Raw genomic sequence first — 26,024 nt, forward strand, 5'->3', positions numbered from 1 at the left:
TTGTTTAGCGTTTTCAGACAGCCAATTTATATAGTGTGCAAATCACTCATTCTCTCACATAAATGCTATTTATATAGAATTATTATATTGTTGCATGTATGTCCAGCAAAACATTAAAGAGAAAAAACAAAGCAAAAAATGTCAAAAATGTGAACCTTGGTGCATAACGAAAACTAGATTTGATCAGATAAATTGTACAAACCAGGTTCAGAATACAGAAAGGTACTTTAAGATTAGAACTACAAGACTTTAGGACATTTTTGTACTTAAACTTTCTTAGTCCACAACATGAAAGCAAGTAGCCATTTATTTAGTTTTGATTTTAATGGTCACATGGGCTTCTGGCTGGTTAAGTGTAGTACAACAAATACATAATTCTATGTTCAACATAAAAAGATCTCCCTCATCACCCACTTTTAAAACTCATGTATTCCCTGTTATGTTTATGACTTGCAGCTAGGGTATAATGACTTCAAAGCAGGTTCTCATCCTTCTACTGTAAAGCGCTGAAAATAATCAGTGCAGTAGCACCAAATTTTTTTCTGGAGAAATTCTTCAATCTCAATCAAATTTCACAAAAAAAGGTTTATATTGTTGCATGCTCAGCATCCATGGAAATCATACAAGATAAAGTTCGTACAGCTTCTTTACACAGTATGCCAATGCAGCAAGTGCTATCGTGTTTTGTAGTCTTTTTCTATGAACGTCATCCTTTCTTACAAGCACGACTGGTGTAGAGGAGGTAAGAGTGTGTAGTGGAAGTCTTGATAGTTTATAGGCATCATACTCCACCTGATATTTGCAGCAAGGATCAAACTGCCAGGAGATTCCATAAAGAGTAGAGCAGGCCAAGCTGAGAATACCAGCTGGCAGAGACATATATGGTGAATACTCAAAAGGCAAAACGAGTGGAGTGAGAAGGCACACTGTACCAGAAAGTACTGCTGTCTTGTGTAGGCAGTTCCCCACACTAATCCAGCGTGCAGTTTCATCTCCAATACGGGTTGGTTCAATCACTATATATTTGTATTGAGCTTCGAGTGCTTGCTCCAGTTCGTACTCAAACTGGTCTTGTGCATTTTCACCATTGTAGATCTCGTGCACGATGTACCACTCACATGTGGAAAAGGGAACCCTGTCAAAAAGAGAAAACATTTTTATTAACCTGCCGTTTTTTTTTTTAGTTTTTTTTTAATTAACTAATTTCAGACACCAAGTAAAACCAGTCATTGGGCTACTAATGAATTCAAACACAGCTATTTTACCTTGATGTGCAATCTCAAATCTACAGTATATACAGATATCTCACAGTATCAGCAGCGGACTTGGGAGAAGCCTGTGCAGTGTAAACATCCCCTCTAACCTACTTCCTGTATCCCCAATCACAATCAATTTTCTGTAGCAAGGATCACCTGTGTAGATCTAGCCTCGAAAAAAAAAAAAAAAAAAAAAAAAAAAAAAATGGGATTTTTGTACTCATCGTAAAATCCTTTTCTCTGATGTTCCTTGACGGACACAGCTCCTTTAATTCTTGACCTTAGGGCTTATCATGCCACTTCAGGAGAGGACTAGGCAGAACATGTAACACATGTAAAAACAGCAAGACTGCACAGCACCGCCCAGGGGAGGTCACTCTGGCTATTACCCCTCACCCTACTTCCTGCAGTTCCTCAAAAAGCAGTACAAATATAAATAGGAGGGGTGGGTGCTGTGTCCGTCAATGAACTTCAGAGAAAAGGATATTACGGCGAGTACAAAAATCCCATTTTCTCTTTCGTTCGACGGACACAGCTCCTTTAATTCTTGACCTTAGGGATGTCCCCAAGCAGTGTCAAAAAACGAGGGTGGAAACAGCAAAACATAACTTCACCCACAACAAAGGGAACACCTCAACAGAGGAGTCGCCATCTTAAACGGCCGCCATCAAAACCAGCAGCCAACTTGTGCATCAAAAGATGCGTTTACAAACTAGTAACTTAAAGAAAGTGTAACTGCAACCTTACACCTCCTACAAAACCTTGTGGCCAAAGCAAGCATCCGAAGAGGTGCTTACGTCAACTTTGTAGAATTTAGTGAAAGTGTGAACGGACAACCAAGTCGCGGCCTTACACACCTGGGAGACAGACGCTTTATGTCGGAAAGTCCAGGAGGTCCCAATTGCTCTGGTGGAATGAGCCGTGACAGGAAAAGGGGGCAACCGCCCCTTTAAAGGCATAGGCCTGAACCACCGAGAAATGGTGGACGAGGAGACTGCCAGCCTTTTTTTCTGGGACCAGCCGAGACAAAGTCTGACTTCTGGAAGGGAGCTGTAGCAGATACACCCGTAAAGCCTGGACCGCGTCCAGGGAATGTAAGGCAACCTCTTCTGGGTGTGTTGGCTTAGGACATAAAGGAATGTAACAAAGTCCTCATTCAGATGGAATGCCGAAACCACCTTCGGAAGGAAAGAGGGCTGCGGACATAGCATGGCCTTATCCTTGTGGATGACCAGGTAGGGAGACTTGCTTGACAAGGCTGCAAACTCAGAAATCCTCCTGTCAGATGTAATAGCCACTAGAAAAACTACTTTCTGAGAGTAGACAGAGAGATATATATAGGGCAAGGCTGAAGGTCATATTAATCTAAATAATGAAAAAGTGCCACATCCCAGTTGAAAATTATTTAGAAAGAAGGGGGAAATTAGAAAAAGGGGACTGGAGGGTAACCAACCCCCGGGACTTTATCAACGGCACCAAATATGTTCAATCAGTATTTAAAATCAAATTGAATTTTATTGAGTGTACACAAAACACATTGTTTCAAGCAAATGAGACAATTACATCTATTTTACATATACAGTAAAAAGTGCGGATATACAAAAATTGGTATATGAGCCTATAAGACTACATAAGTTACCACATTTATGTAGTTTTGAATTATGTGCAGTTTTGAATTGTACATAAATGTGGTAACTTATGTAGTCTTATAGGCTCATATACCAATTTTTGTATATCCGCACTTTTTACTGTATATGTAAAATAGATGTAATTGTCTCATTTGCTTGAAACAATGTGTTTTGTGTACACTCAATAAAATTCAATTTGATTTTAAATACTGATTGAACATATTTGGTGCCGTTGATAAAGTCCCGGGGGTTGGTTACCCTCCAGTCCCCTTTTTCTAATTTCCCCCTTCTTTCTAAATACTTTCTGAGAGTGTTAACAAGGAAATCTCCCCAATGTTCTCAAACGGTGGTTTCTGAAGCGCCGATAGCACCAGATTCAGATCCCACGGAGGTAGCGGTGGTCCAACCGGAGAGACTACGTGTCGAACCCCTTGCACAAAGGTACTCACCAATGAGCGAGTCACCAAGGGGCACTGGAAAAAGACAGCCAAGGCTGCTATCTGTCCCTTGATGGTGCTTAAGGAAAGTTTCTGATCCACTCCTCACTGCAAAAAACAGCAGGATCCTGGAAACTGAATAAGTGCACGGACGCCACCCCATCTCCTCACACATGGAGATGTAAGCCTTCCATGTACGATGGTAAATCTTCAATGAAGATGACTTCCGTGCCCTCAGCATAGTGGAAAATACCAAGCCTGACAGACCTCAGTCCTTTAGCACCTGGTTTTCATGCCATGCCGTTAACACCAGCGACGGTAAAGCAGGATGAAGTATCGGACCCTGCGCTAGAAGGTCCTCTCGCATTGGTAGCCGCAAAGGAAAATCCGCCATCAGTTGTACTAGGTCGACGTACCAACGACACCGAGGCCTGAGGGGGCACTGTAATCCCCTCAGCCTCCACTCTGCGCAGCAGATGCGGTAAAAGCTTCAGCGGAGGGGGAAGGCATAAATCAACCGATAATGCCCCAATGGAGCCACCAATGTGTCTGATGCGTCCGCCCGGGGGTCTCTTGTCCTGTATACAAACCTCTGCATCTTCAGATTGAGCCAAGAGGTCCACATTTGGTGTGCCCCACCTTCGGAAAAAGGAGCCCGAATACCTCTGGATGCAAACATTCATTCCCCTGGGTCCAGCATCTGACAACTTAGGTAGTCCGCCTGCCAGTTTTCTACACCCGGGATATATATGGCCGACAGGGCCAGCACATGTCGCTCTGCCCACTGGAGGATGTGAGCGACCTCCTGTGCTGCTAGTTAAGCTCCTTATTCCTCCTTGATGGTTGGCATATGCCACCGCCGTGGCGTTGTCTGACTGGATCCTGATCGGATGCCCTTGTAGCCTCATTGACCATGTGGAGAGGCAAAGTCTGATTGCCCGAAGCTCGAGCACATCGGCAGTTGGGATTCTCCCCACGACCAAAGGCCCTGGGCCGACTGTACTCCCAGCACTCGCGCCCCCCCCCCCCCCCCCAACTGGTCAGGCTGGCATCCGTTGTGATCACTGTCCAATTGAAAGGAAGGAACGATCTCCCAGACTGAAGGGCAGGAGACCTCAGCCACCAGAGAAGGGAATCCCTGACTAACTGGCTCACCTGAATTTGACAATCCAGGGATAATGGATATTTGTTCCATTTTGAAAAAAATCTCCTTCTGCAAGACTCAAGTGTGAAATTGAGCATACGGTACCACCTCAAAAGTGGCTACCATGAGGCCGAGAACGGGCATGCAGAAATGCAGCGACGACCACCTGCGGTTCATCAACAACTTCACTGCAGCTTGAAGAGTCTGCAGCTTGTCTGAAGGGAGAAAAACTTGCTTCTGAGGAGTCCAACAGCAAGCCCAGGTACTCCAGGCGTTGAGTCGGCACCAACACAGACTTCTTTAGGATCAGCACCCAACCAAACTCCCAGGGAGTCTACATGGTGATCACATCCTCCCTTAACTCTGAGACAGAAGCTGCTCTCAGAAGGAGGTCGTCTAGGTAACCCACGATTGCGATCCTACGTTGCCTTAACAGCGCTAGAATTAGAGCTAACACTTTGGTAAAGACTTGGGGTGCTGACGCCAAGCCAAAAGGGAGAGCCACAAACCGGTAGTGCTCTTCTCCGACTGCAAATCACAGAAACCTTTGATGCCTGAGGCATATGGGTACATGTAAAATACGCATCCTGGATATCCAGAGACGCCAGGAAGTCCCCCTGATGGAGTGCAGCGACCACAGAGCGAACTGATTCCATCCTGAAATTTTGCACGTTCACAAATCTGCGGAGGGCCTTCAAGTCCAGGATTGGATGTACCCCTTCCTTTTAGGGGACTACAAACAGATTGGAGTAGAATCCCTGAAACCTTTCCATCATCGGTACAGGTACTATCACCCCTCTCAGTAGCAGGTCCCGTAATGCCCGAACAGGGCTTCCCAACGAGCCGGAAGTAGAGGTAGGTTGGAGGGAAAAAATCTGTTTGGTGGACAAGAAAGAAACCATCTTGTATCTCAATGTAACCAGTTTGCAAACCCACTTGTCGGACAGTAGAGAGGTCCACCTGGCTGCAAACTCCCTAAGGCGACCCCCCCACCCGAGAGTTGGGCGCGGGCAAACCTTCATGCGGTAACATTTTTGTTTGCAGACTTGTTTGGCTTGCGAAACCAGGGACGCTTTTGTCCTTCAGCAGGCGCCTTTTCGGACTGGGAACGCTTACCTGCCGACCCGGGAGGGCGAAAGCACCATTTCTGAGCAAAAAAAAAGGGCCCTTGCCTACAGAATGGCTCCTTACCCTTCCTGGACTGTGGGAGCAACGTTCTCTTCCCACCGGTAACATTTTTAAGAATGTCATCCAGCGAAGCTCCAAAAAGCCTCTCACCTTGGAAGGGCAAATCCACCAGAGCTTTTTTAGATGCCTGGTCCGCAGACCAGCATGTCAGCCAAATCAGGCACTGTAGCACCACTGATACTCTAGAGAGCAGGGGGACAGTATCCAGGGCCCCATCACAGACGTACTTAAGGACATGCACCAACTGGTCTGCCAGCTCTATGCAGACAGGGGGAGACTGTTGCTTCTCCTATTCATGGTGCAACAGCTTTGCCCATTCAGAAAGTGTCTGCGACACCAAGGCCATGGCCAGCACAGGTTCTAACGCTGACCCCACTACCGTAAACATGGACGGGGCCACTGCTTCGGCCCTCCTGTCGGCAGGATCCTTGAAGGCAGGAATCCCTTCTACCAGAATCGTGATTACTTTATTTAACCTGGATACCGGGGAGGTCAACGACCGGAGGAGACAGACATTTTTTCAGGAGGCTCTCCTCAAAGGGGTAACGCATCGCCATTCTTCTTGGGACTGAAAATGCCCGCCGCGGACTTCCCCATTCCTTGCAGATGAACTTATCAAAATAAGTCAAATACGTAATACCTTAGGCATGCAGGCCGGTTTGGGGACCGAAAAGGGACCACCACCTCAGCAGAGGTTGCTGCTGCATCCTGTATTTTCAGGGTATCCCGCACCGCAGTGATAAGTGCTCCTACTGAGACTGCTTTTTTCCTGCACTTACCCGGACACAGAATCATTCTTACTGTCTAAACGCTCCTGGTCCGCATCCTTCGATATGTCAGAACAGAGGCCGCCACTCGCCCCTGAATCAGAGCTCTCCCCAGAAGATGGGGGGGGGGGGCAGGGGGCGTTTAACCCCCTTGCGCCTGCACGCCGTTTCCACCCTGGCAACAAAAGGTCTCCAGGACCGCCGACAGAGTAATAGGCACCGCATTTTTTGCAGGTGAGCTGGTTGCAACAGCAGGGATGTCTGGGGAAGAAGTGCCAGCTTCTGGACGCCATGCTGACCTTCAGTCGCCTGGCACAACTTAGGGACTTAAGGCAAGGTACACAAATCCCACCCTCCTAGCTGTTCACAGACTGAGGGGCCACTCCGCAGCACTCAACACCCTGACCATGTGCTGCCTCTAACCATTCCACCCTGTTTCAGTCAAAGTGCTCAGAGCAAAAAGTGTGCTGTTCTGAGGTACACAGACCCAGCACTAGAGGTAAAAACGTGCTGAGGCTACAAGAAAATGGCCGCCGGCTGTCCTTAGTACAAAAATCACCAAGAAAATAGCTGCCAAACCTTCTAGAAAATGCCCAACAGCCATACACTGCATAAGACCACAGGAAAATGGCCACGGCCTCAGCAAAATGATGGCAGCCTCTCCTGAGCTAAATTTACTCAGGCACCTCACAGCGCAGTAAAAAGAGGCAGAAAAACCAAGACGGACCCCAACAGCCAGTACAGCCTTGCCAAAGCTCAGAGCCCCCCGGCCTAGGTACATACACAGCACCTCATGCCCAGTCAAACAGCGGCCCCAGCAGAGGGAGGAGGGAATGAGGGAAAGGGACAGTGAGAGACCACCTAGTTGACCCTTTTCAGGGAATGCCCAGCTGTTCTATCCTGCCGAGGCAGGGAGAACCGTACTTATCCTGTCAGGATTGCTGGACGCATTCCACCATAGACCCATCAAGTGAGCAGTATGGGGTGGCTGCTGGCCACAGCACTCCGTGACATGGACAGCAGTAGCCCGGTCATATGTGTGCCCTGGAGCATATAGCTCACTGGCCGCCCCTGGAGCAGAAGAGGCATGTCATGGCTGACCCAGCACGTAGCTAGGGTCTGCTCACACTCTATGGCCAGGCTGGGGAGACTACAAGGATCTATATTATCCAGCCTGTCACCCAGCCGGCTGTTGATAGTATATCACAGGATCAAAAATTGTAGAAAAAAAAAATAAAAATTGTAAAAAAATCCCAGGACCAATGGTCCCTTCAGGGAGCCAGGTTCTTCTCCTATACTAGGCAGGAAAAAAAAAAAAAAAAACTTAGCTGCAGGAAGCAGGGTGAGGGGTTGTAGCCAGAGGGATCACCCCCAGGGCGGTGCAGTGCAGTGCAGTCTTGCCGTTTTCACACGTGTTACACATTCTGCCTTTTCCTCTCCTGAAGTGGTGTGATATCCCCCAAGGTCAAGAATTAAAAGGAGCTGTGTCCTTCGAACGAAAGAGAAACAATAACAAAACTAGCCACTTCTGGACTACCCATCTGCAATGTACTGCGGATGGGTGGCCTACACAAGCAACACAACATACTAGAGGTCGACCGATATATCGGCCGGCCGATATTTGCCGTTTTTTAAATAATCGGCATCGGCCGATTGTGCTGATAAAAAGCCGATTCTACAGCGGGACTTTGAAATTACTTCTGTAAGAAGTCAGTGTGAGTTGCCTGAGTCGTCATAGCAACACTTTCCTCCTCTCTGGGCAGACTGCCAAGAAAAGAACTAAATGATACAATGTTTACACTTCTGAATGAATGAAGTCATCTCTGTGTAGAAGTTCTCAGTTTAACCATTTAAAGACTAAATCTTTTCTGACACTTGTTGCTTACAAGTAAAAATCCTGTATTTTCTGCCAGAAAATCACTTAGACCCCCCAAAAATTATATATATTTTTTTAGCAGAGATCCTAGGGAATAAAATAGCGGTTGTTGCAATATTTTATGTCACACGGCATTTGCACAGAGGTCTTTCAAATGCATTTTTTTGGGGAAAAAAATACACTATTTAAAAATAAAATAAAAACAGTAAAGTTAGCCCATTTTTTTTTTTTTCCGTCCAAAAGTTTTGACTACCTGTTTTTATTTAATACATAGGTTATTTTTTTTTTTTTAATCTAAATCATACATACAAGTAAACTGATTGGAGGTTTGTTTTGTTTAATAAATGTTTAAGTGCCCGTTCACACAGGGGCGACGCAACTTGCAGCGCGACTCAGACGCGACCTGCACACGACTTCAGCGCCGACTTGCAAAATGACTTCTGTATAGAAGTCAATGCAAGTCGCCTCAAGTCGCCACAAAAATAGTACAGGAACCTTTTTCTAAGTCGGAGCGACTTGAGTCGCTCCTATTAGAACGATTCCATAGTACAGAACGGAGCGCGACTTGTCAGGCGGCTAAGTCGCCTGACAAGTCGCGGTAGTGTGAACGGGCACTAAATGTAAGACATTTTCTGTATCACTTATGAAGGCCGCTTTCACACTGGAGCAGGCAGGCGTTGATGGTAAAACGCAAGTTTTAGCGGCTCTTTACCATCATTTTAGCGGTGCTATTTGGCTGCTAGTGGGGCACATAAAACCCAGCTAGCGGCCAAGGAAGAGGTTAAATGCGCCCATGAAGCACTGCTGCCAAATCGCATTGCATGCGCTTCGGCAGTGGTGCCCATTCATATCAATGGGCAGGAGTGGTGGAGGAACGGTATTACACCACTCCAAACGTGCTGCTTGCAGGACTTTTTTTTAAGATCCTGCCAGCGCATCGCCTCAGTGTGAAAGCACTCTGTCTTTCACACAGACTGCAGGGGAGCCATTTTGCAGGCACTTTACAGGCGCTATTTTTAGCCCAAAAGCGCCTGAAAAACGCCCCAGTGGGAAAGGTGTGTTAGATCAAGGGGGATTAAAAAAAAAATAATAATAAAGGAAAAAAATAAATAAATAAAATAAAATCGGCCCAAAAAAATCGGCATCATATATCGGCTATCGGCCACCATGATTTCGAAATATCGGCATCGGCCAGAGAAAAACCCATATCGGTCGACCTCTACAACATACCCATATGTAGCTCCCTTCTTCCAGGTTCATTGCATGTGTGCCACCCCCCATCGGCACCCACTGTGATTGCGGGACCCGTCAGAAAGTTCCAGCCAATGATTCACGGTCAGGATTTGCCGATCTGGTGTGTAGAGTCACAGCCCAGAGCTCTGTGTTGACAATCAAGACTCAAAACATATGAAGAGATTTGATTTTTTTTTTCCATTGCATATGTTGTATTTCAGAAAGTAAAAAAATATTGTTGTTTTTTTCCCCCCAAAATTTTCGTTCTTTTTTCATTAATAACCCAAAAAATTTAAAACCCAGTAGTGAACAAATACCAGCAAAAGAAAGCTACTTGTTTGAAAAAAAAAAAAATTATATATATATATATATATATATATATATATATATATATATATATATATATATATATATATATATATATATAAAAAATTCATTTGGGTACAGAATTGCATGACCAAGCAATTACCAGTTAAAGAGGAAGTAAACCCTGATGGGTTTACTTCCTCTTTTTTTCCCTGCAAAGGTAAAGCATAATGGACTACTATGCATCGCATAGTAGCTCATTATGTGTCACTTACCTGACACAGGAGCCAGCGAAGTCGCCGCTGATCCCTGTAGTCCGCCGCGTCCATCTTGCTGGTGGCGTCTCGCAGCTCCGACCAATGACAGCGGCGAAGCCGCGATGACGTCACTCCCGCGCATGCGCACGGGAGTCGCGCCTCGCAGCTCCGCCGCTGTCATACGGCGAGGCCGCGATGACGTCACTCCCGCGCATGCGCACGGGAGTCGACAAATTTGGCAAATCCATTCTTGGACTTGCCGCATTTAGTGCGCATGCGCGCCGCTGTCTACGGCGCATGCGCCGTAGACAGCGGTGCCCATTTTCGGGCAAATATCTCCTAAACCATATAGGTTTAGGAGATATTACTTGGACCTACAGGTAAGCCTTAATCTAGGCTTACCTGTAGGTCAAAGTTGTTTGGAAGGGTTTACTTCCATTTTAATGTATCACAGTGCTGAACAGCAAAAAAATGGCCTGATCATGAAGGGAGTAAATATTCCAGAGCTCAAGTTGTTAAGCTTCTATCTGTTATTATAGTGTTGCTTTTTAAAGCAAACCCGTGTGCAATAAGTATTTGAATGTATTATGGAACTTCCTACCCGCACCTTGTGAATTTCACCTGCATAAGATGTGCATTCATCATATGGTTTTATGATGTAATTTGTTGGCCTGTACACGTAGCCTATAGTGGAGATCTTCACATTCCTTTGTCCGCTGTTTCTTTTGGCGTTCAAACATGAGGCATGCAGCCTTGGTACTACACAGGTTAATGCATGACCTCTGTAATCTAAGAATTGACACTTCCTGTGAACAAAATGACATGTCACAATCCTTGGTTCTCTTAGTCCAGGGCTTGACAAATTTGCTTGGAATCTAGGAGCCAGCTTAAAAAGTTAGGAGCCAGGTCGGTAACGGCGATCCGGACCTGTCCCTGGCCTGACATGGAGACGAGTGAGGGGAAGATAGCGCCGCAGCCCCCCCCCCCCCCTTTTTTTTTTCCTTAATTAAAATAATTTTTTTTTTTACTTTTTACAAAAGAAAATTTTTATATATATATATATATATATATATATATATATATATATATATATATATATATATATATATATATATATAATTAAATTAATAAATAAATAATATATATATAATATAATGAGAAGCCATTTACCAGCCACCACACTCACCGTTGGGCAAAAGGCGCCAGATGACGCCCGCAATCACTTCCTTCTCTTCACTTTGGGAAGGAAATGGGCGGGCAGTGAAAAACAGGCAGGGGAGCTTCACTCCATTAGGAATTAGCATTATTGGAATAGGGTGTAATTTCTACATCCACCACAAGATGGCGCCAGACTACCGAAAGATTTTAGAAGGCCGCAAAGCCGCGGCCTCAATTACTGGCCGGCGCGGCCCGATGCAATTGCGCGGCGGAGTTCGGGTCCAAATGGAGAGGGGATACCCCAGCAGCGTTGCCCCAGTCGCCAGGACACGAATTCTAGGCGCAAATGCGACCAGGCGCCCGGGGTTTGTCGAGCCCTGTCTTAGTCTAATGTCTTTCATATTAGCACTGCCGCATTTGTGATGCAACACAGAAAATGGTGAGGCAAGGATTGTGACCCGAAATAAAAAAGTTGCATGTTCCTTTAGTTAATTGGAACGAACAAGCAAGGTGAATGAATACATGGACATAAGAAATCTATCAGCCATGAACCTAAAAACTGCAGCCACAACAGGAAATATAACTACACTAATGCCTAGTTAAAACAATGAAGACATTTGATAATGTACAGTGCCTTTGAAGCTAAACCCTGTTTAAAACATGAACCCACCCTCCTCTAATTCATCCTACTTGTGTTTTTCCCCCTTCCTTGTGAAGCAAGGTATTAGAGCTGCTGCAATGCGTCGACGTAATCGACTACGAAAATACGTCGACGTGCGTGAAAGTCGTCGACGCGTCACACACGTCTCATCTCACGGGTAAATAGCGGTAATGGGGGTGACTGCTGCTCCTGCTCCCGGGAATGGGGAAAAAAGTTGCGGTGCAGCACGAAAAGCCAGACCACGACTTTCAAAGGTATGGGAATTCTTTAAACAGAGGCCAGATAAAATGGTCCTTTGTTCCCTCTGCAAAACCGAAATGGCGTACCACGGCAGCACTACTGCGATGCACGAGCACCTCAGAAGAAAACATCCTGGCGCTCTACGGCCTCAAACGGACGAGCCATCTTTGTCAGTACTTACTAGTATTTTGTTCGTTTTGGGAGACAATGGGAGTAATTTGTGGTCAATTAATATATGCTGCTACTGCTAGTTATTATTACGGATGATACATCATTATTAGTGCATGCTCAGGGGTTACATATCTGTTGCTCTGCTGAGCTAATTGCTTTTTTGTAGTGGCCATCTCATGTTTTTTTTAAATGTTTCATGAGGCACTTTTTGCACTGCAGCCCTCAGTGTCTTGCTAATCTGGGGATCCCTCAGGGCATGGTTGACATTGACAACTAACTGCAATGTATGACCAGCACACCTGAGAGAAGAGATGCCATGCTTTTCTTCCAAAATACACAGAGCAGCAACAATATTAATTTATTGTAGACATTTACTACCCTACCTGTACCCTCTCTGAAATACACAGTACAAGCACATTATTAGCATTGAGCATTCATGTTGGTTAAACTTGGTTCAGGTTCCTAAATGTTAAAGTGGTTGTATGCTCAATTTTTAAACTTTTACCCACAGGAAAGCCTATAATAAGGCTTACCTGTAGGTAAAAAAAAAATATCTCCGAAACCTGTACGGTTTAGGAGATATTCCCCTCAGTATGCGCCGCTGACTGCAGCGGCGCATGCGCACAAGGGGGTTCTCGTCGTGAAAACCCGGCAGCGGCCGACCGGACTGAAATCCCCCGCGCGCATGCGCGGGAGTGACGATATCGCGGCTCCGGTCACTCACAGCGCCGGAGCCGCGATACCCGGAAGAAACGCCGAGGGAGCTGACGTGGATCGGGCCAGATGTCGGGGCCTCGTTCTAAGGTAAGTATTTCATAATGAGCTAGTATGCGGTGCATACTAGCTCATTATGCCTTTTGCTTTTCAGGTTTAAAAAAATAAAAATAAAAAAATTTGCGGGTTTACTACCACTTTAATTATTATTGTTTGTGTGTTTTTTTTTCTCAGGAAGAGGCAAAGCTGTGTACAGGAGTTCTTCCATAAAAAGGATGTCACTGTTTGCACACCCCAAATGGCCGTTGCATATACCAATAGCATACTCAACATGATTGTAAAAAGTAGTGATGCACCGAAATTTCGGCCGCCGAAACATATCGGCCGAAAATGCCCTTTTCGGCAATTTGCCGAAAGAGAAAAACGGCCGATAATGGAGCCGAAAATGGGGCGGGGCCAGGGTAGGGGGCGGGGCTCCGCCTCCCACCCCTGGTGCGCCCATCATGAAAAGCTATAACATTCCAAATAGTGCAGGAGAGCCGTCTCCACCACCTGTTTGATCACAGAGCGGGAACATCACAGCTTTTATTTCAATAGCTGTGTGTTCCCGGCCGCGCGCCGTCACGTACAGCCCCTCCCCCTTGTCCAGGCACTTTGATAGACAGATCACCCGTAGGATTGGACGGATGATCTGTCTATCAAAGTGCCCTGACAAGGGGGAGGGGCTTACGTGACGGCGCGCGGCCGGGAACACACAGCTATTGACCTGAAAGCTGTGATGTTCCCCTGCTGTGATCAAACAGGCGACGGAGGCGACTCTCCTCTTCTCTTTACAGGTTAGCTGCTATGAGGGGACACACTGGCTGCTATGAGGGGACACACTGGCTGGCTGCATTGTATCATGTATCACGTCTCCAGTCTCTGACCACCTCCTGTACCACGTCTCCAGTCTCTGACCACCTCCTGTACCACGTCTCCAGTCTCTGACCACCTCCTGTACCACGTCTCCAGTCTCTGACCACCTCCTGTACCACGTCCCCAGTCTCTGACCACCTCCTGTACCACGTCCCCAGTCTCTGACCACCTCCTGTACCACGTCCCCAGTCTCTGACCACCTCCTGTACCACGTCCCCAGTCTCTGACCACCTCCTGTACCACGTCCCCAGTCTCTGACCACCTCCTGTACCACGTCCCCAGTCTCTGACCACCTCCTGTACCACGTCCCCAGTCTCTGACCACCTCCCCAGTCTCTGACCACCTCCTGTACCACCTCCCCAGTCTCTGACCACCTCCTGTACCACCTCCCCAGTCTCTGACCACCTCCCCAGTCTCTGACCACCTCCCCAGTCTCTGACCACCTCCCCAGTCTCTGACCACCTCCCCAGTCTCTGACCACCTCCCCAGTCTCTGACCACCTCCTGTACCACGTCCCCAGTCTCTGATCACCTCCTGTACCATGTCCCCAGTCTCTGACCACCTCCTGTATAAAAATATTTTTTAAAAACAGTCATTTTCGGTATCGGTGCTGTTTCGGTATCGGTTTCGGTTTTCGGCCTAGTGTATTTTTCATTTTCGGTATCGGTTTCGGCACCAAAAAACCCATTCGGTGCATCCCTAGTAAAAAGATATGAGACCTCTTTTCATTGTAGACGGTCAAGGATTTCGCAAGATGTTCAACACCTTTTACCCGGGATACACACTTCCCTCCAGGTCCCATTTCACTAAGCTGATGGAGAAGAAATGAGGAGAATTTTGAAAGATTGAAAGCGTCACTCAAAGATGTGAAATCAAAAATAGCTCTCACCACAGACGCATGGACCAGCATTGCTACAGACTTGGGTGTCACATGCCACTTCATCAATGGAGACTGGAATCTTACATCGCACAATCTGACCACTATGCCACTTGAAGATCGGCACACAGCTGAAAACATTGCTAACTGGGTGGAAAAAGCAGCTGAAAAGTTTGAGATATCCATGGCCAATGTAAATGTAGTTGTCCATGATAACGCTGCAAATGTTGTCGCTGCTCTGCGTATTTTGGAAGAAAAGCATGGCATCTCTTCTCTCAGGTGTGCTGGTCATACATTGCAGTTAGTTGTCAACCATGCCCTGAGGGATCCCCAGATCAGCAAGACCCTGAGGGCTGCAAAGTGCCTTGTGGAACATTTAAAAAAAAGTGAGCTGGCCACTACAAAGCTTAAAGCAAAGCAGCAACAAATGGGTACCCCTGAGCATGCAATAATAAATTATGTATCCGTAAGATGGAACAGTACTTTACACATGATCAGCTGCCTGCTTGAACAGAGGTGGCTTGTGACTGCAACTCTTTCCGATCCTGATGTCACACCACGAGGGAAGCGCTTCCTGGATTTAAAACATGATCAGTGGAGCTTACTTGAGGAAGTGGAACAAGTCCTGAAGCCATTTGAGTGTGCTACTGCTTTCTTGAGTTGAGAGTCCTATGGGACTGCTTCCGCTCTACCTCCTCTGGTAAAGGGCCTCCAGAAATTCATACAGAGCACAATTTGCGAGACAGCAGCAGTCAAGGCTTTCCAAAGTGTTGCTGCACAGGAGATGACATCAAGATGGGAGCGGGAAACTAAATTTAGAGAGGATGGTGGAGAAAATATGTCTTATTGCAGCAGCCCTGGACTCCAGATTCCGCAAACTAAAACTCCTACCAGCAGAGGACAATTTAAAATTTCACCTCAAGGTCCAAGCTCTTGCTCTTGGAAGTGAAGAGAAGATATGAGGAAGAGCAAACGCAACATCGATGTGAGGAACAACGGTCAACCAGTGCAGACATGAAATTTTCTGAGAAGAGACAAGTGTCTCAGACACTTTGCTTGGTTCTTTAGATTCAGATGACCACCACAGTAATGGCGAGGATGACATGACTGGTCACATCCAAGAACAAGAAACCCACAGTGAAGTTGTGAGGAATGAGATACACGTGTATTTCAGTGAGCAGGCTATTCCAAAGGAAGAAAATCCGCTGAAATTGTGGAAGGAAAATGAAAATGAGGTTTCCCATCTTGGCAATGCTGGCAAAGAGTTACTTGTCTGTGCCTGCAACATCAACCCCATCTGAAAGGCTTTTTTCAGTTGCTGGCAACATTGTGACTAAAAAAAAAAAATAAAAAAAAAAGAGCAAGCCTAATATCAGAGCATGTCGATATGCTAACCTTCCTCCATTGCAATGCTAAAATATAGCATTGCAGTGGAGCAAGTAACAAAGGCCCCCAACCTTTTGCTCTCATAAACTGTTCTTGTTGGGCTGTATTAGTGTATTTATGTTGAGATGGCTCATGGCTGCCTTCAGTGTATTGGCCATTATTTTTGCACAGCCATTGTGAGCAGTGCTTTTGTTGGGCTTGGTTCCTTGCTTCCTTCCTTGAAAACTGTTACCTCCTCAGGTATGTTTTACATTACAATTACAAGTAACACACCACAAAAATACTGCTCAATCGACTCTACAATACCACTATGTAAGTAATAATGATTACAATTACATAGTGTAATTGTATGTTGACCAGCATTTTTGTGGTGTTAAACAACACTTTAGGTCAAGATAATGCCATATAAATTCTGCCTTAGGCCCCTTTCACACAGGACGGATCAGTAATGATCCGCCCCGTGATGATCCGCTCGCTTAGCGGGGATCGCTCCGTTGTCCCGCTGAGCCGGTGGCGGACAGGGTGGTCTCCGCACACTGTGCAGGGACCGCCCTGTCAGCTCTCTGCTCTCCTCTATGGGGATCGGATGCGCATGGACCGTCTGTCCGTGTTCATCCGATCCGCTCTGCAGACGGACCGTGTTCATCCGATCCGCTCTGCAGACGGATAGAAAAATAGGATTTTCCTCCGTCTGTAGAATCGGACAGTAGCGGAGGCGGACGAAATCGGGTGTCTGCGGATGTTCATCCGCAGACACCCGCTATCCCATAGGGATGAATGTATGCCCATATTTCATCCGCAAACGGATGGATGAAATACGGACATATCGTCCACATGTGTGAAAGGGGCCTAACACTTTGCAAAAGATGCATTCTGAAGGCATTATGTGTGGTTGAGTAGTAAGGTTACCACATAATGCCTTCTGAATGCATTTTTTGCAAAGTGTAAGGCAGAATTTATATGGCATTTTCATGCCTCATGCCCTAAAGCGTTACCTTTTATTTTTGGACACTTTATTTTTGTATATTAATGTCTTTCATGTGTTTTGTACACAGCGTTGAGCAGCAGTGTGTTTGTAGCATTTTTATATGGCATTTTTTAATGCTTCTGGCTCTGAATTAACGGCAATGCCATTATTTGCGCTTGATGCTAAAGTGTTGTTTACATTTTATTTTTGGCACTTTTTTATACTGTAAAAACTTTACCACATTGAAGTACTTTTTGGAAAAAATGTATTAAAAGTTTAAATATTATATTAGAAGTTGTACGTATCTTTTTTTGTAAAGTTATCCAAAGGATTATTATCTAATCACAAAAAGAACACACTAGATTCATAAAAAAAAAAAAAAAATAATAATAATAATAATAATAATCGGCTAGTCGTTGACCAATCGAAAAAATAAATTGATAATTAGTTGACAGACAAATTAATCGTTAGTTGCAACTCTACAAGGTATACTAACCCAAGTCTACTGTCCAGGCCCCTCTACAGTCCCCTTTCTGTGTGCAAGTCACTCCCCGTCAGGATCCTGAGAGAACTCCACCACTGGTGGAGTTCAGCTTTAAAGTGGTTGTAAAGTAAATTTTTTGACTTTTACCTACGGGAAAGCCTATAATCAGGCTTACCTGTAGGTAAAAAAAAAATATCTCCTAAACCTGTATGGTTTAGGAGATATTCCCCTCGCAATGCTCCGCTGACTGCAGCGGCGCATGCGCACAGGGGATTCTCGGCTGGAAGCCCGGCAGACGCTGGACCCTGCCGAGAAGAAATCTCACAGCACCGGAGCCGCGATACCCAGAAGAAGCGCTGAGGGAACATGTCAGCTCCCTCTGCGTGGATCGGGCCAGATGTCGGGGCCTCTTTCTAAGGTAAGTATTTCATAATGAGCTAGTATGCAGTGCATACTAGCTCATTATGCCTTTTCCTTTGCAGGTGAGAAAAAAAAAAAAGTTCTGTGGGTTTACAACCGCTTTAAGTAGGTCCATGTGCTTAAGGCCTTACTAAAAGTAGTCATACATTATACAACTTTCTTCTTCAATTTCCTTTAGATTTACCTTCAACTATGTAGTGCAAGGGTCTGCCTGATTGCATACAAATGGATGTGTTTAGGGTTGACCTCATTATGTGGTTTTGGTAAATCTAAAAGGAACGTTGTACAAGAAAAATGTATAATGTATGGCCAGCCTTACTCTGAATGTGAACTGATGAAAAACTGTGTGCCAGGTCAGCCTGTTGACAGGCTACAAATTGTTTGACTAGGGTTAACTTTTGACCCTATGCCTCAGCAAGAAGGTTCAGTTCTTGTCTTTCATTCAGCAGTTTTATATTCAATAGCAAAGCTGGCCATATACTGATAAGATTTTTTTTTTTTTTATTCATCTAACAAGATTCCTCCAAGCTATACAGCACAGGACAAATATGGGATTCCAGCTAGAGGTCGACCGATATGGGTTTTTCTCTGGCCGATGCCGATATTTAGAAATCATGGCGGCCGATAGCCGATATATGATGCCGATTTTTTTGGGCCGATATGTTAGGCCGATTTTATTTTATTGATTTTTTTCCTTTTTTATTATATTATTTTTTTTTTTAATCCCCCTTGATCTAACACACCTTTCCCACTGGGGCGTTTTTCAGGCGCTTTTGGGCTAAAAATAGCGCCTGTAAAGTGCCTGCAAAATGGCTCCCCTGCAGTCTGTGTGAAAGACAGAGTGCTTTCACACTGAGGCGATGCGCTGGCAGGATCTTAAAAAAAAAAAAAGTCCTGCAAGCAGCACGTTTGGAGTGGTGTATACCGCTCCTCCACCACTCCTGCCCATTGATATGAATGGGCACCACTGCCGAAGCGCATGCAATGCGATTTGGCAGCAGTGCTTCATGGGCGCATTTAACCTTTTCCTTGGCTGCTAGCTGGGTTATATGTGCCCCACTAGCAGCCAAATAGCACCGCTAAAATGATGGTTAAGAGCCGCTAAAACTTGCGTTTTACCATCAACGCCTGCCCGCTCCAGTGTGAAAGCAGCCTTCATAAGTGATACAGAAAATTTCTTACATTTAAACAAAACCTCCAATCAGTTTACTTGTATGTATGATTTAGATTTAAAAAAAAAAAAAACCTATATATTAAATAAACACAGGTAGTCAAAACTTTTGGACAAAAAAAAAAAAAAAAAAGTGGGCTAACTTTACTGTTTTTATTTTATTTTTATTTTTTAAATAGTGTATTTTTTTCCCAAAAAAATGCATTTGAAAGACCTCTGTGCAAATGCCGTGTGGCATAAAATATTGCAACAACCGCTATTTTATTCCCTAGGATCTCTGCTAAAAAAATATATATAATTTTTAGGGGGTCTAAGTGATTTTCTGGCAGAAAATACAGGATTTTTACTTGTAAGCAACAAGTGTCAGAAAAGATTTAGTCTTTAAATGGTTAAACTGAGAACTTCTACACACTGAGATGACTTCATTCATTCAAGTGTAAACATTGTATCATTTTGTTATTTTCTTGGCAGCCTGCCCAGAGAGGAGGAAAGTGTTTCTATGATGACTCAGGCAATTTACACTGACTTCTATACAGAAGTCATTTCAAAGTCCAGCTGCAGTTTTAAATCGGCTTTTTATCAGCACAATCGGCCGATGCCGATTATTTAAAAAACGGCAAATATCGGCCGATATATCGGTCGACCTCTAATTCCAGCTATTGTATTTTAACAGTTGGCACTGGCAGGTGTCGGGATACCAGAACAATGGCTGCATCCGATTGGGTGCAGTTGCTGTGCAGTCGACAATTTGCCAGCCAGCTCCTTCAATTTTTCAAAGGATGTTGGGCAGGATGCAGGAAATTGCAACCAAGGCCACCCACAAAGTGAATTTCAGCCAATTCATCAGAAACTGGCTGTGATGCAAAGCCTTGCACTTACAATGCGATGGTAGTACAGCAATCTCCCTGGCTGTGCTATTGTGTTCTGACTGGGGAGCACATAGAATGCATGAAGGTAAAAAAAACTTCAGCCTTTAGAACCACTTTAAATGCACATATTTTTTGTGGAAAAAAAAAAAAAAAAAAAAAGCTGTGAATTTAATATTTCTGCGCCCCATACTTTTTTTTTCAGCACATCAGAAAGCAGTAGTATGGACACCATAATGGGAAACAACCTTGACTTTTCACTGGGACAGCGCTGGGCAAGGCTGCCAGCCCAACATAAGACCCCTTTCACACTGGGGTGATTTTTAGGAGTTTTTCAGGTGCTTTAGCGTTAAAAAAAAAAAAAAAAGAAAAAGCACCTGTAAAGCGCTTGAAAGAAGCCTCATCTGCAATCCCAACGTGAAAGCCCGAGTGCTTTCACACCGAGATCCCTTTCACACTGAGCCCTTTTTCAGGCGCTTTAGCGTTAAAAAAAAGCGCCTGAAAGAAGCCGCAACTGCAATCCCAATGTAAAAGCCCAAGTGCTTTCACACTGAGGCGCTGCACTGGCAGGGCGTCAAAAAAAGTCCTGCAAGCAGCTTCTTTGCAGCGCTTTTGGAGTGGTGAAAGCGCCCCTTGAAATCAACGGGAAGCGCCTGCAAAACGCCTGAAAAGTGCTTTTGGCAGCAGCGCTTTAAACCCTTTATTTGGCCACTAGCAGGGGTTAAAATCGCCCCAATAGCGCTGGTAAAGCGCTGCTAGTTTAACCACTTCAATACCGGGCACTTATACACCTTCCTGCCCAGACCAATTTTGAGCTTTCAGCGCTGTTGCACTTTGAATAACAATTGCAGTCATGCTACACTGTACCCAAACTAAATTTTTATAATTTTGTTCCCACAAATAGAGCTTTCTTTTGGTGGTATTTGATTGCCTCTGGGATTTTTATTTTCTGCTAAACAAATAAAAAAAAGACCGAAAATCTTGAAAAAAAAAAAAACATGTTTTTTTTTGTTTCAGTTACAAAACGTTGTAAATAAGTACGTTTACTCCTTCACTGATGGGGCTGCAGTGACGGGCACTGATAAGGCGGCACTGATGTGCACCGATGAGGTGGGACCAATGAAGTGGCACTGATAGGCGGCACCGATATGTGACACAGATAGACACTGATAGATGGCACAAATAGGCACTGATAGGTGGCACGGATTGGCATGGATGGGCGGCATGTATAGGTGGCACAAATGGGCATGGATAGGCGGCACGGATGGGCACTGATAGGCAGCATTGTAATTTAAAGTTTTGTAGGGATGGGTGCCAGTGCCAAACAATAATGCATGCCAATCAGTGATAATCGATCAGCACAGACCCCCCCCCCCCGTCAGAGGAGCAGCCGATCGGCTCTCCTCTACTCACGTCTGACAGACGTGAGTGAGGAAAAGCCAATCACCGGCTCTTCCTATTTACACTGTGATCAGCCGTGATTGGACACGGCTGATCACGTGGTAGAGTCTCCGTCGGAGACTCTTTACCGAGATCGTAGTTGCAGGGTGTCAGACTGACACCCCGCAACAACGATCGCCGCGATGCGCGCCCCCGGGGGCGTGCAGCGGCTTAATATCCTGATCACGTTATATGACGCTTGGTCAGGATATTATAACCACTTTGCCACCGTCATTTTGCAATATGGCGGGCGACAAGTGGTTAAGTGGCGCTTTATGAGCGTTTTTTGGGCGCCGACACTGTGAAAGGGCTCTTAAAGCACTTGGGCTTTCACATTGGGATTGCAGATGAGGCTTCTTTCAAGCGCTTTACAGGTGCTTTTTTTTCACGCTAAAGCGCCTGAAAAACGTCCCAGTGTGAAAGGAGTCTAATAGCGAGAATGGGCTCCTACACAGAAACGCCATTCTACCTCACTGAAATTAAATGTTTAAGTCCCAATAATTGTCCCTGTGTGAAAATTACTCTGCTCTTGGGCTGATATCTTGAAACAGGATCCCACACATGGACAACCACAAAGCAAGTCTCCGTCAGGTCTAGGAACTAGCCATAACCTAATAATGTGCAAAATTCCACATGCATGGACAAAACACAGTGGGCGCGGCGCCTCTGTCAGTCTACGGGACCTCTGCCCACTTCTAAAGACTGGTGTGGCTGCAGATGTGCAAGATTTTGAACTGAACACTATGCCCAATCAGTGTTCAGTGCAAAATCATTCTCACCTAAAAGAGGATTTCAGGAAGTGAAATGATGCAGATGTTTTAAAAAATAAAATTTAAAATATATATATTTTTTTTAAATCCATAGGTGTATCACTGAAGGAGGAAACAGAGGGACAAAACATTGGTGCATCACTGGAGGAAGCTATATAGGAGCTATAACTGGAGGAGGAAACAGAGAGCGTGACGTGGGTGCATCGCTGGAGGAGGAAACAGAGAGCGTGACGTGGGTGCATCGCTGGAGGAGGAAACAGAGAGCGTGACGTGGGTGCATCGCTGGAGGAGGAAACAGAGAGCGTGACGTGGGTGCATCGCTGGAGGAGGAAACAGAGAGCGTGACGTGGGTGCATCGCTGGAGGAGGAAACAGAGAGCGTGACGTGGGTGCATCGCTGGAGGAGGAACCAGAGAGCGTGACGTGGGTGCATCGCTGGAGGAGGAAACAGAGAGCGTGACGTGGGTGCATCGCTGGAGGAGGAAACAGAGAGCGTGACGTGGGTGCATCGCTGGAGGAGGAAACAGAGAGCGTGACGTGGGTGCATCGCTGGAGGAGGAAACAGAGAGCGTGACGTGGGTGCATCGCTGGAGGAGGAAACAGAGAGCGTGACGTGGGTGCATCGCTGGAGGAGGAAACAGAGAGACTGTCGTGGGTGCATCGCTGGAGGAGGAAACAGAGAGACTGTCGTGGGTGCATCGCTGGAGGAGGAAACAGAGAGCGTGACGTGGGTGCATCGCTGGAGGAGGAAACAGAGAGCGTGACGTGGGTGCATCGCTGGAGGAGGAAACAGAGAGCGTGACGTGGGTGCATCGCTGGAGGAGGAAACAGAGAGCGTGACGTGGGTGCATCGCTGGAGGAGGAAACAGAGAGCGTGACGTGGGTGCATCGCTGGAGGAGGAAACAGAGAGACTGTCGTGGGTGCATCGCTGGAGGAGGAAACAGAGAGACTGTCGTGGGTGCATCGCTGGAGGAGGAAACAGAGAGACTGTCGTGGGTGCATCGCTGGAGGAGGAAACAGAGAGACTGTCGTGGGTGCATCGCTGGAGGAGGAAACAGAGAGACTGTCGTGGGTGCATCGCTGGAGGAGGAAACAGAGAGACTGTCGTGGGTGCATCGCTGGAGGAGGAAACAGAGAGACTGTCGTGGGTGCATCGCTGGAGGAGGAAACAGAGAGACTGTCGTGGGTGCATCGCTGGAGGAGGAAACAGAGAGACTGTCGTGGGTGCATCGCTGGAGGAGGAAACAGAGAGACTGTCGTGGGTGCATCGCTGGAGGAGGAAACAGAGAGACTGTCGTGGGTGCATCGCTGGAGGAGGAAACAGAGAGACTGTCGTGGGTGCATCGCTGGAGGAGGAAACAGAGAGACTGTCGTGGGTGCATCGCTGGAGGAGGAAACAGAGAGACTGTCGTGGGTGCATCGCTGGAGGAGGAAACAGAGAGACTGTCGTGGGTGCATCGCTGGAGGAGGAAACAGAGAGACTGTCGTGGGTGCATCGCTGGAGGAGGAAACAGAGAGACTGTCGTGGGTGCATCGCTGGAGGAGGAAACAGAGAGACTGTCGTGGGTGCATCGCTGGAGGAGGAAACAGAGAGACTGTCGTGGGTGCATCGCTGGAGGAGGAAACAGAGAGACTGTCGTGGGTGCATCGCTGGAGGAGGAAACAGAGAGACTGTCGTGGGTGCATCGCTGGAGGAGGAAACAGAGAGACTGTCGTGGGTGCATCGCTGGAGGAGGAAACAGAGAGACTGTCGTGGGTGCATCGCTGGAGGAGGAAACAGAGAGACTGTCGTGGGTGCATCGCTGGAGGAGGAAACAGAGAGACTGTCGTGGGTGCCATGCTGGAGGAGGAAACAGAGAGACTGTCATGGGTGCCATGCTGGAGGAGGAAACAGAGAGACTGTCATGGGTGCATCGCTGGAGGAGGAAACAGAGAGACTGTCATGGGTGCATCGCTGGAGGAGGAAACAGAGACTCTGTCATGGGTGCATCGCTGGAGGAGGAAACAGAGAGACTGTCATGGGTGCATCGCTGGAGGATAAAGTGGAGGGACTAATATAGGAGCATCACTGGAGGAGGAAACAGAGGGACTAACATAGGTACATATTTTTATTTCATACAACACATGACGAAGCACTGTTCACTGTTTTTATGAAACTGGTACAATATGGATGACATGGGTCTGCACTTGAACTTTGTGACCTCTCTCCCTGCCCCAATCTGTGGAATTCCCTCATTCAGTCCTGTTTGTGTAGCTCTATCTTGTCAGGAGGAAACATCAGCAGACACTTTCTCTATGGTGTGGTCCCCATGGACTGATCAGTGTTAGGATTTGCCCCTCTCTGAGGTGACCTGTCATGTACATTACTCTCCAGTGACCTCCTCGAAACAAATCTTTACACAGCTAAGTATAAAACTTTCCATTGTCCCGAATTAGGAGCCACGGTCCTAATGCAGAGGGCGGGGAGTGTGGGTAATAGAAGCGCAGTGTATTCCCTATGGGATAGTACAGAACACACATCATACGGACCGGCCAAGGAATGAAGGAAAAGGTGACCATGGCCAGCCGATCACCTCTCAGCTCTATAGAGACACGTGTGACCTATCCGGGCCCCCCGCACAGCTGACCTCGGGCCTGGTACATGACAGCCACGACACCCTCATGTACACGGACCAGGCGCCCCGATCACCTCTCCCTCCCTGTATGGGGAGCGGACATATCACAGCCCGGACACCGCACAGCACACACCGTCCGCCGGCTCACCTATCTCTTCTCCCCACACCAGCGCGCCTCCTTCCCCAAGTGGCCATCTTGGAGACTCGCCTCACTCCCGCCTCCTTGTGTTCTGCGCATTTCCCGGGTGGTGACGGGAAGTATAGTTCACTCAGACCCCAGCGGCCAAAATGGCGGGGAGAGGGAGCTAGGCCTGCCTGACTGGGTGGTGACCTTCCTATGCTACACTGGCCACAGCTTAATGTTGTAGTGGAGTAGTAGTAATGGAGGCTCACATAAGTGGAAACTGATTTAATATGAGGGCTGGACACAGGAAGAAATGCATTCAGCTATGTTCTGAGGTTGTATATATTAGATGAGTGTAGAGGTCACATGTTGGCCTCATTCACACATGCATTCAAGGCTGACTAGAATTTCCTGCAGCCTGTACCAAGCAGTGATTAACTAAGGATGAGGGGCAAGGATGCAGACTGCTTGTGTCAAGGGCCGACCCTGTACCGTAATTCACTGCTTGTCCAATCACATGCAAATGGCCACGGCCTCTGTCTACCCCTCAGGCTACTTTCACACGGGGGCTGCCTGTTCGTCAGCGCTAAAGCGCTGCTCGTTTTTGCTAGTGGCCAAATAAGGGGTTAAAAGCGCCTGTATTGCGGCAGTTTGGAAGCGCTGTCCATTCATTTCAATGGGCAAGGCGTTTTGGTAGAGCTGTATACAGTGCCTCCCAAACTGCCCCCAAAGATGCTATTTCTAATGTCCAGCAAGTGCACAGCCCCAGTGTGAAAAGCCACACTGAAATGAATGGGAGGTAGTTTTCAGGTGTTATTTACAGGCTATTTCTAGCGCTACAATGGCTGAAAACTGCCTCAGTGTGAAACCAGCCTCAATGCTTTGAGGGCCAGTTCACACCACATGCAGTCAGTCCAGTGCAATTTTTTTTTATGCATCAAAAACGCATGAAA

General features: G+C 46.5%; 1 protein-coding gene across 1 annotated transcript; it reads right to left on the reverse strand.

Moving 5' to 3' along the window:
• Positions 1–305: 305 nt before the first annotated feature.
• Positions 306–25,245, reverse strand: LOC143924452 (transmembrane protein 11-A, mitochondrial). Its single transcript, XM_077448777.1, has 2 exons — positions 25,096–25,245; positions 306–1,135 (listed from the first exon to the last, which is right to left on the reverse strand). The coding sequence occupies exons 1-2, from the start codon at positions 25,140–25,142 to the stop codon at positions 619–621; spliced, it is 564 nt and encodes a 187-aa protein (XP_077304903.1). The 5' UTR covers positions 25,143–25,245; the 3' UTR covers positions 306–618.
• Between the last annotated feature and the right edge of the window lie 779 nt (positions 25,246–26,024).

Source organism: Lithobates pipiens, unplaced genomic scaffold (assembly GCF_037356315.1).
Source record: "Lithobates pipiens isolate NorthernLeopardFrog02 unplaced genomic scaffold, aLitPip1_a1.2 Scaffold_22, whole genome shotgun sequence".
Lineage (NCBI taxonomy): Eukaryota > Metazoa > Chordata > Amphibia > Anura > Ranidae > Lithobates > Lithobates pipiens.